The 10316-nt window shown below is 47.8% G+C and overlaps 1 protein-coding gene across 2 annotated transcripts in view; it reads right to left on the bottom strand.

Annotated features, from left to right (window-relative positions):
- Positions 1–6640: 6640 nt before the first annotated feature.
- znf76 (zinc finger protein 76) overlaps positions 6641–10316 on the bottom strand; it is a 14535-nt gene continuing 10859 nt past the window's right edge. For both annotated transcript variants that reach the window (XM_084445934.1, XM_084445933.1), the window contains exons 11-14: positions 9277–9359; positions 8150–8293; positions 7851–7964; positions 6641–7471 (exon numbers count right to left, since the gene is read on the bottom strand). In XM_084445934.1, the coding sequence (XP_084302060.1) occupies positions 7364–7471; positions 7851–7964; positions 8150–8293; positions 9277–9359 (449 nt within the window). In that variant the 3' untranslated portion in view covers positions 6641–7363. The remainder of the gene's footprint in view (positions 7472–7850; positions 7965–8149; positions 8294–9276; positions 9360–10316) is intronic.

Below are 10316 nucleotides of genomic sequence, written 5' to 3'. Positions count from 1 at the left end.
GAGAGAGAGAGAGAGAGAAACAGGGATTGAATGAGAGAAAGAGAGGGAGAGAGAGAAACATGAAATGAGTGAGTGAGATAGAGTGAGAGAGTGTGAGAGAGAGATAGGGTGTGAGAGAGAGAGAGATAGGGTGTGAGAGAGAGATAGGGTGTGAGAGAGAGAGAGAGATAGGGTGTGTGTGAGAGAGAGAGATAGTGAGAGAGATAGGGTGTGTGTGTGTGAGAGAGAGAGAGAGGGTGTGTTGGTGGGTATTTGAATAAACCCGCAGGTAAGGCTTCAACTTTCTATATAATTAGAGAAAATTAGTCATAGGCCAATACCTGTAGGTTTGGTTGCTGAGCTTTTTAGTGTGTGTGTGTGTGTGTGTGTGTGTGCAAGCACAAGTATGTGTCACTGTGTGTATGTGAGCTAGAGAGAGATTGTGTGTGTGTGTGTGTGTGTGTGTGTTTATATCTGATGTTCAAGTTGAAATAACCTTTGTCACTCCTGCGGGTTACAGTTTGAAACCTGAGCTGAGCTGAACTACCTGGGATTCATCGGGCCGTACTTCCCTCTGCTCTCGTCTTCACCAGATACCCGGGATCAAGATAGTCTTTCAAACTCCCTGCCTCACCCCTATAGACCGAGAGCTGTTGCCCTGAACCGCACCAACTATCCTGACAAGTCACGACATGTTGGTTAATAGCCTGGAGGCGCTAGCTACTAAACGCGAAACAAACACGGAGGAGCTAGAAAATAAAATGTTGCTTGTTCAAATTCGGTGCGTTTCTGAAGGCAGGTTGCCCCCCTGCCGCGACCGCATACCGTCGGGAAACGCGGCTGGTTATGGAGTGTTTGTGTAGTCTTGGAGCTTGATGAAAAGCCCAAGACCCATTTCCTTTGTGCTCGGCGAAAGATTGACTTAGAAAGTACCCTTCTGTTGCGGTGGGCTGTCCTTTGTTCAACATGTGGGGGGAATCTTTGGAGATGAAAGGGGAAATGAGTATTGGCTGTGATGGTTGACTGTTAGGGTGTGGGTTCCTCTCTCTCTCTCTCTATTCTCTCTCTCTTATTCTCCTCTCACAGGGAGCAGGAAATAGCCGAGGCCGTTTGAACGCGCGTGTTGATAAACACAGGAAGCCAGACACAAGGCCTTCTGGGACGTTTGCTTGGAAAAGAGACGAAGTGAAACGCTGATGATGACCTAACCCCCCCAACCCCTTCCTGGATATCATCTTACCTGGCTGTTATTCTATATTCTCTCACTTTTTTCTCACTCGTTCTTCACCTCTTTCGTACATACGATGGGAGAGAGAGAGAGAGAGAGAGAGAGAGAGTGTAGAGTACTATGGGAAAGAGAGAGAGAGAGAGAGAGTGTGTGTATAGTACTATGGGAAAGAGAGAGAGAGAGTGTGTGTAGAGTACTATGGGAAAGTGAGAGAGAGTGTGTGTGTAGAGTACTATGGGAAAGAGAGAGAGAGAGAGAGTGTGTGTAGAGTACTATGGGAAAGAGAGAGAGAGAGTGTGTGTAGTAAGTAAGTAAGTAAGCTTTATTTATATAGCGCTCTTCACAGCACGGATGCACAGAGTGCTTTACAGTAATAAATTAAAATGGCAATACAACACGAGACAAGATTAAAACGACACAGAACAGATAAAACAACAACATTGCGAGCAGCAAGGCGTTATAGATGGCCGAAGGCCTGACTGAACATGTGTGTCTTAAGAAGTTTTTTGAACATGAGTTCAGTGGATGGCTCTCTCAGGGCCTGAGGAAGAGCGTTCCAGAGTCTTGGCGCCACCGCCTCAAATGCTCTGTCACCCTGAGTTTTTAGTCTGGTCCGGGGCACCGCCAGGACACCCTGGTCGGATGACCTCAGAGACCGACTCAGAGAGTGAAGTGTGTAGAGTACTATGGGAAAGAGAGAGAGTGTGTGTAGAGTACTATGGGAAAGAGAGAGAGAGAGTGTAGAGTACTATGGGAAAGAGAGAGAGTGTGTGTAGAGTACTATGGGAAAGAGAGAGAGAGTGTAGAGTACTATGAGGATAGAGAGAGAGAGAGTGTAGAGTACTATGGGAAAGAGAGAGAGTGTGTGTAGAGTACTATGGGAAAGAGAGAGAGTGTGTGTAGAGTACTATGGGAAAGAGAGAGAGAGTGTGTGTAGAGTACTATGGGAAAGAGAGAGAGTGTGTGTAGAGTACTATGGGAAAGAGAGAGAGAGTGTAGAGTACTGTGGGAAAGAGAGAGAGAGTGTGTGTAGAGTACTATGGGAAAGAGAGAGAGAGAGAGTGTGTGTAGAGTACTATGGGAAAGAGAGAGAGAGTGTGTGTAGAGTACTATGGGAAAGAAAGAGAGTGTGTGTGTAGAGTACTATGGGAAAGAGAGAGAGAGTGAGTGTAGAGTACTATGGGAAAGAGAGAGAGAGAGTGAGTGTAGAGTACTATGGGAAAGAGAGAGAGTGTGTGTGTAGAGTACAATGGGAAAGAGAGAGAGAGAGAGTGTGTGTAGAGTACTATGGGAAAGAGAGAGAGAGAGTGTGTGTAGAGTACTATGGGAAAGAGAGAGTGTGTGTAGAGTACTATGGGAAAGAGAGAGAGAGAGAGTGTGTGTGTAGAGTACTATGGGAAAGAGAAAGTGTGTGTAGAGTACTATGGGAAAGAGAGAGAGAGAGAGTGTGTGTGTAGAGTACTATGGGAAAGAGAGAGAGAGAGAGTGTGTGTGTAGAGTACTATGGGAAAGAGAGTGTGTGTCGAGTACTATGGGAAAGAGAGAGAGTAGATTACGAGGGGAAGAAGAGAGAGAGAGTGTAGAGTACGTTGGGGAGGGGAGAGAGAGTGGTGGAGGAGAGAGAGTGGTGGAGGAGAGAGAGAGTGGTGGAGGAGAGAGAGAGAGTGGTGGAGGAGAGAGAGTGATGGATCTATCCTGCTCTCTTTCCTCTGCCTCTCTTCATTCTGCTTCTCTCTGTCTCTCTCTCTCTCTCTTGTTGACATTAAGCCTCCTTTCCTCCGCCTGTTTTTTTCTCTCCCGTTTCCCGACCTTTCACCTTTTCTTTAACCACAGCGAACGCTCTCCTCCTCCACCACTCTCTCTCCTCTACCACTCTCTCTCTCTCCTCCACCACTGTCTCTCTCTCCTCCACCACTCTCTCTCTCTCCTCCACCACTCTCTCTCTCTCTCTCATCCGCCACTCTCTCTCTCTCCTCCACCACTCTCTCTCTCTCTCTCTCTCCTCCACCACTCTCTCTCTCCTCCACCACTCTCTCTCTCCTCCACCACTCTCTCTCTCTCCTCCACCACTCTCTCTCTCTCTCTCATCCGCCACTCTCTCTCTCTCCTCCACCACTCTCTCTCTCTCTCTCTCTCCTCCACCACTCTCTCTCTCCTCCACCACTCTCTCTCCTCCTCCACCACTCTCTCTCCTCTACCACTCTCTCTCTCTCCTCCACCACTGTCTCTCTCTCCTCCACCACTCTCTCTCTCTCTCTCCTCCACCACTCTCTCTCTCTCTCCTCCACCACTCTCTCTCTCTCTCCTCCACCACTCTCTCTCTCTCTCCTCCACCACTCTCTCCTCCCCAACGTACTCGTAATCTACTCTCTCTCTCTCTTTCCCATAGTACTCTACACACACTCTCTCTCCCATAGTACTCTACACACTCTCTCTCTCTCTCTCCCATAGTACTCTACATACTCTCTCTCCCTCTCCCATAGTACTCTACACTCTCTCTCTTTCCCATCGTACTCTACACTCTCTCTCTCTCTCCTCCCCGCTGCAGCTGTTTGGTGCCGAGCGGTGATGACGTCACGCCCTCCCGGCCAATCGGGCACTGTTGCCGAGGGAGAACGGGAGCCACAATGGGGAGGCGTGGTGTGAGGGAGGGAGGGAGGAGGCGTTAGGCTGGGTGTGAGGGAGGGAAGGAGGGAGGGAGGAGGAGGTGTGGCGTGTGGTCTGTATTTTCTGCCTTGGCAGAGGACTGGCTGAGATAAACACAGCGGTTCGGGGACCGCCCCTCTGTGTATGTGTGGGATTCCCCGTCACGTGCACTGATCTCAGGTCAGTCTTGTGGTTCTCTCTACGATTGGTTCAGGTTAGAGCTGGGGGGAGGGGAGACTGATCCCAGACCAGCCTGGGCTGTGTGTGTGTGTGTGTGACATGGCAGCGTTGGCTGGTATCCCAAGTCGCTGTATCTCGGTCTTACCAGCTTCCTGGTTGGAACCAAAGGCCTTGGCCTGTATGTCTGCTGTGCTACTAACAGTATAGTCTTCTCAATCACTTTGATGTAACCGAACTGGCATCAATTTACCCTCTACCTTCAACAAGCTGAGGACAAGAACTAAATAAATCAATACAGCTCATCTACCTATCTACCGTCTTTGTTCTGTCATTTCACAATCACACGTAGACGAGCCAGACATGGTGGCATTTTGATTTCACATAAAGAATTGGGGAACCTACCTACAGCTGGGTGGAATGTTGGGTTTCTGGGGAGAGAGAGGGAGAGAGAGAGAGGGAGAGAGAGGGGGAGAGAGACAGGGAGAGAAAGGGAGATGGGTAGAGAGTGCTATGCCTTGCCATCTGCCCCTTTGTAAGTGTGTGTGGGACAGGGAGGGCGAGTGTGTGTGAGTGAGAGACAGACAGGGAGGGCGAGTGTGTGTGTGTCTGTGTGAGAGAGAGACAGGGAAGGTGTGTGTGTGTGTGAGAGACATGGAGGGTGTGTGTGTGTCTGGAAGAGAGAGAGAGAGACAAGGAGGGTGTGTGTGTGAGACAGGGAGGGTGTGTGTGTGTGTGAGAGAGACAGACAGACAGGGTGTGTGTGTGTGAGAGAGACAGACAGACAGGGTGTGTGTGTGTGTGAGAGAGACAGACAGGGTGTGTGTGTGTGAGAGAGACAGACAGACAGACAGGGTGTGTGTGTGTGTGAGAGAGAGAGAGACAGGAACGGTGAAGGTGTGTGTGACAGGGAGGGGTGAGGATGTGTGTGTGTGTGTGTGCGTGGGGCACAAGTGGCAACACCACTGAGAGAGCCTGCAGGGCTGGAATGCCTCCATTCAACCGGGAGCTCAGGTTTTGTCTTCCCTTCTTTCAAGAGTTTTATCTCTGCTTCGTTCCTCTCTCTTTGTTGACAGGCCTCTGTTGTTCAACTACTGCAGAACTGAACGCACGAGAGAATTAGCCTATCAGAACGACGGATTTTCTAGCAGACACTACAAAGCAGCCTTACAGTGTGTGTGTGTGTGTGTGTGTGTGTGTGTGTATGCACAAACTATTTTCAATGAATTCATGATAAGCGTCTTCCCTTACGGTAAACCCACAACAGCTAGGCTACTGCTGCCAACGTCAAATGGTTCGCACACTACTTTTCCAACAAGAGTAGCCTATGTCATGGCGTGACATTTCAGTCAACCTATTGGTTAAATACAAACAAGACGGCTCTCATAAGCCAGTTATTAGCTGTTACCTTTAAATGCCTACATTATATATAATCGCTGGGAACTTTCCAGTACAGCAACTGTCCCGGAGCAAATGTCTACTAAATCAACTCTGGGCTTCTCAAAACATTTGCACTGTGCATTCGTTTCATACATGGTTTCGTAGGTGTAATTCGCCCCCTGGTGGGGAATGTTGGGTACTGCAGAAAATGGAGGGACATTAAAGGAGTAGTAAAGGGGAAATGCATGTTTAGCCATGTTTTAAGGTTACTTATGATCATATACAATGTTTCAGATCAAAACGTTGACAAAACTAGCACTTTTTAGAAAGTCTGATAATTGCTCTACCACCGTTTTGGTCATACAATGGATGTGGATGGGCACCTTGAAAAATCATTCAAAAACATGTTAAACTCTCGATTTCAAAGACAAGAAGCTCACCGAGGGGGTAATTGGTGTCCGTTGGTGTTCTGACATCAAATTCGCCGCAAAGTATGGATCCTGTAGGGTTTTATTGATCATTTTATGAGATCCATTGACTTGTATTGACGCGACCGTTGTAGATCAATACGCAGAGGGGATTCAGGAAGCGGAACTACTTACAGTAGCTATTGTTATTGTTTATGTTGCTAGGCTACCTAGTTTGCGGAAGTTTACACATGTGCTGCGACTAAATAGTTCTATGCTAAATATTTAAAAAAGCCTTTCCAGATGAACTAGAATCTTACTTTATGGCGAATTATATGTCAGAACGCCAACTAACACCTCTGTGAGTTTCTTGTCTTTGAAATCGAGAGTTTAACATGTTTTGGAGATTTTTCAAGATGCCCATCCACATCCATTGTATGACCAAAACGGTGATAGTTGCTCTTTCTCAAAAGTGCTAGTTTTGTCAACGTTTTGATCTGAACCATTGTATATGATCATAAGTAACCTTAAAACAGGGCTAAACATGCATTTTCCCTTTACTACTCCTTTAACTTAGACAAAATACATTCTTTTTGAGGGAAGCACGCCCCCCTCTAGCCCCTGTGTACACATCTGACAGAATACCCCAGTCAGAAATGTCACAAATGTCTCCATGTCTCCGTGAAAATGTCTGGCTTTTGTCTATTTTTTTCTTCTTCTTTTTTTTTTTTTTTTTTTACAACAAAACTAGACGATGACCTTCACAAAAACACACCGCTCCAGCAGAAAAGATAAAGGTTATTTATTGACATTATGTACACGATCTTGACCTGCCTCATACCTGATATGACACCGTCTCCCTGCTCTCACGCCTGTTCATCTTCCCACAGACGTAGCAAAACAAGCTCTCCGTCAGCTGTTGACACCAACGGTTTTTGACAGTTTTCTGTTAATTAACACTAATGTGGTAGTACCAAATACTTCTCAAACCAACCAAGCACATCCAACAAACACAGCCTCAGAAAGACAAACAAAACAGAAGTCAAAACAGAAGTCCAAACTGAATCCAAACTGAATCCAAACTGAATCCAAACTGAATCCAAACTGAATCCAAACTGAATCCAAACTGAATCCAAACTGAATCCAAACTGAAACCAAACTGAATCCAAACTGAAAATGAGAAGTAGGAAGCAGTGGTGGCGTTAGTGCTGCTGCTACCTTCCTATCACAGCGGGATGACCAGACCACACAAACAAACAAATAAACAAACAAAACAAAACAGGAAGCTGCTCTCGCGCTCCGACCGGAACGTCCTCGACCCCGTCGCCGTGACAACGACGGGCCTCTCTCTGCCTCGTCTCTCTCCTCCTCCTCCTCCTCGATCGGCCACCGCTGACGACGACGTCCGCCACTCGGGGGGGTCCGGCCCGGCTCCGCCCGCCGCCGTTCACTGCGCTCGCTCCGGGAGAAGCGGGGCCTCCGGGGGGCGGGGCTCTGGGGGGGCGCTCTGCTCAGGGCTCAGGGCTGAGGGGGGGGGGGCATCCGGTCAGCAGCTCCCCTCCGACGCCTCCGCCGCCAGGACCAGACCGCCGCCCTGCTGGATGGCCGCCGTCGCCATGCTGATGACCTCTTCCAGCGTCTGCTGCTCCTCCAGCTACGCGCACACACACACACACACACACACACACACACACACACACACACACACACACACACACACACACGCGCACACACACACACAGTTAACAGGAGAGAGGCAGTAAGCATAGCTGCATTAGCCTACTGAAGCACACCATGTCCAGCCTGTAATACAGACATGACAGATGCCACTTTACAAACATATATGTATATGTATAGATATATGTATATGTACAGAATATGTGTAGGTATGGTACATGATATATGTACTGATATATGGTGTATTAGTACAGATATATGTATATGTACAGAATATGTATAGGTATATGATATATGTATATATACAGATATGGTGTAGAAGTACAGATATATGTATATCTGTAGTCAGAACTGACTTGAACAGCAATCTGCGTGCCGTTAGCCGTGGCTAGCAGCGCCACCTGCTGGTAGAGGGGGGCGGAGCCTCCCCCGACACCTGTCATGATGCCCTCCGATGTCACTATGGCAACCTGGGGAACAACAGATTCCACAAGATAACGCACAACCGCCATGAACGTCTGAGCAAGGATCTCAATGAAAGAAACAGTAGGCGTGTGACGTTCATTTGGTGTTGTTTTATCGGCGAGAATGTGTGTAGCGTTCAGTCAGTGTGTGTGTGTGTGTGTGTGTGTGTGTGTGTGTGGAGGACACCCACCTGCTGCAGCCCCTTGCCCTCCCCGGTAACCATGGTGATGTGATGGTCCGTCTGGCGGCCGGGCACGGTGATGGTGGTGCCGTCCTGCGTTACCATGGTGATGGCGGCGCCCATGGCGTGCAGGTCCTCTGGCGACAGACCCATCTACAGAGACAGAGGACCAACCGGGACACTGCTGTATGTGTGTGAACTCTACAGGGTCACGGCCATAGGTGCTTCTGGGGGGAGGCAGGGGGTGCCAGTGGCCCTGTAATATTAAGCCTGGCCCCCCCTGTAATATTAAGCCTGGCCCCCCCTGTAATATTAAGCCTGGCCCCCCTGTAATATTAAACCTGCCCCCCCCTGTAATATTAAGCCTGGCCCCCCCTGTAATATTAAGCCTGGCCCCCCCTGTAATATTAAGCCTGGCCCCCCCTGTAATATTAAGCCTGGCCCCCCCTGTAATATTAAACCTGCCCCCCCTGTAATATTAAACCTGCCCCCCCCTGTAATATTAAACCTGCCCCCCCTGTAATATTAAGCCTGGCCCCCCCTGTAATATTAAGCCTGGCCCCCCCTGTAATATTAAGCCTGCCCCCCCCTGTAATATTAAGCCTGGCCCCCCCTGTAATATTAAGCCTGGCCCCCCCTGTAATATTAAGCCTGCCCCCCCCTGTAATATTAAGCCTGGACCCCCCTGTAATATTAAGCCTGCCCCCCCCTGTAATATTAAGCCTGCCCCCCCCTGTAATATTAAGCCTGGCCCCCCCTGTAATATTAAGCCTGGCCCCCCCTGTAATATTAAGCCTGACCCCCCCTGTAATATTAAGCCTGCCCCCCCCTGTAATATTAAGCCTGGACCCCCCTGGGCCCTAACTGTAGTGAATATTTAAAGGCAAAATGCATAGCAGATAAAACACTAGTTATATATAAGGTATAAATGGGTCTCCCAAAATATGAATCTGAATTATGAGCTCATACAACTATGGAATGTTTTCGAGGCCCAGACGAGGCCCAGTCTGACCTACACTACAAAACCCGGAGAATGGAGAAAGGAAACCGCCCCCGACTGGTTTCTGGGCTAGTAAAAACACAGACCTGGCCTAGATAAATGAATGAATGAAATAGAATCAACTGATAGGTCCTACCTCAGGATCCTTCTCCTGCTGCTCCGCCCCCTCCAGATAGGAGCCCTGTGGTTGGTCGAGAGCTGTGTCCATCACCTCAGCGTCTATTCAACGACACAGAGAGGCAGGATGTAATATTATCTGTTATGTGGGTATAAATATCAGTCTATCAGTACAGTATGGTGCTAGATGTTAGTTTAGCTATCAGTCCATCAGTACAGTATGGTATTAAGTACAGTATGCAAGACCAAGGCCAACAGGATCCTGAAAGACCCCAGCCACCCAGGAAATGGACTGTTCTCTCTGCTACGTTCAGGGAAGAGATACCGCACTCACATGGCGGTACGGAGAGACTCAGAAAGAGCTTCTTCCCACAAGCCATCCGGCACCTGAACGACTATCTAGAACATCTAGTGTACAGTATACAGAATATTTACTGTACATAACATAACCACATGCAAATGTCAATATACCCCCCCGAGATTATTTATTATAGCTATAGATTGTACATAACTCATCCATGATCCCCCCTGCTTATTTATTATTCATATACATATATAGCACGTACATAATCCATCCAGACCGGTATCTATCTTATCTTACCCTTATCTTCATACTGTATAGAAATGGTACTTACTGTGTAATTTGCAAATCTGAGACTTGTAAATTTGTAATTTGTAAATTGAGTATTGGAGTTTATCTATATTGAGCATAATCTTAGGTCTATTAGATGTTGTTATAACTATCAGTACGGTATGGTGTTAAATGTTAGTATAGCCATCAGTCTATCAGGACAGTATGGTGCTAGATGTTGGGATACTGTAGCTATCAGGACAGTATGGTGCTAGATGTTGGGATACTGTAGCTATCAGGACAGTATGGTGCTAGATGCTGGGATACTGGAGATATCAGGACAGTATGGTGCTAGATGTTGGGATACTGTAGTTATCAGGACAGTATGGTGCTAGATGCTGGGATACTGTAGCTATCAGGACAGTATGGTGCTAGATGTTGGGATACTGTAGCTATCAGGACAGTATGGTGCTAGATGCTGGGATACT

Source organism: Borostomias antarcticus (genome assembly GCF_949987555.1).
Source record: "Borostomias antarcticus genome assembly, chromosome: 11".
Lineage (NCBI taxonomy): Eukaryota > Metazoa > Chordata > Actinopteri > Stomiiformes > Stomiidae > Borostomias > Borostomias antarcticus.
The sequence above is the reverse complement of the archived record's forward strand: the minus strand, read 5'-3'. Positions and strand labels throughout refer to the sequence as shown.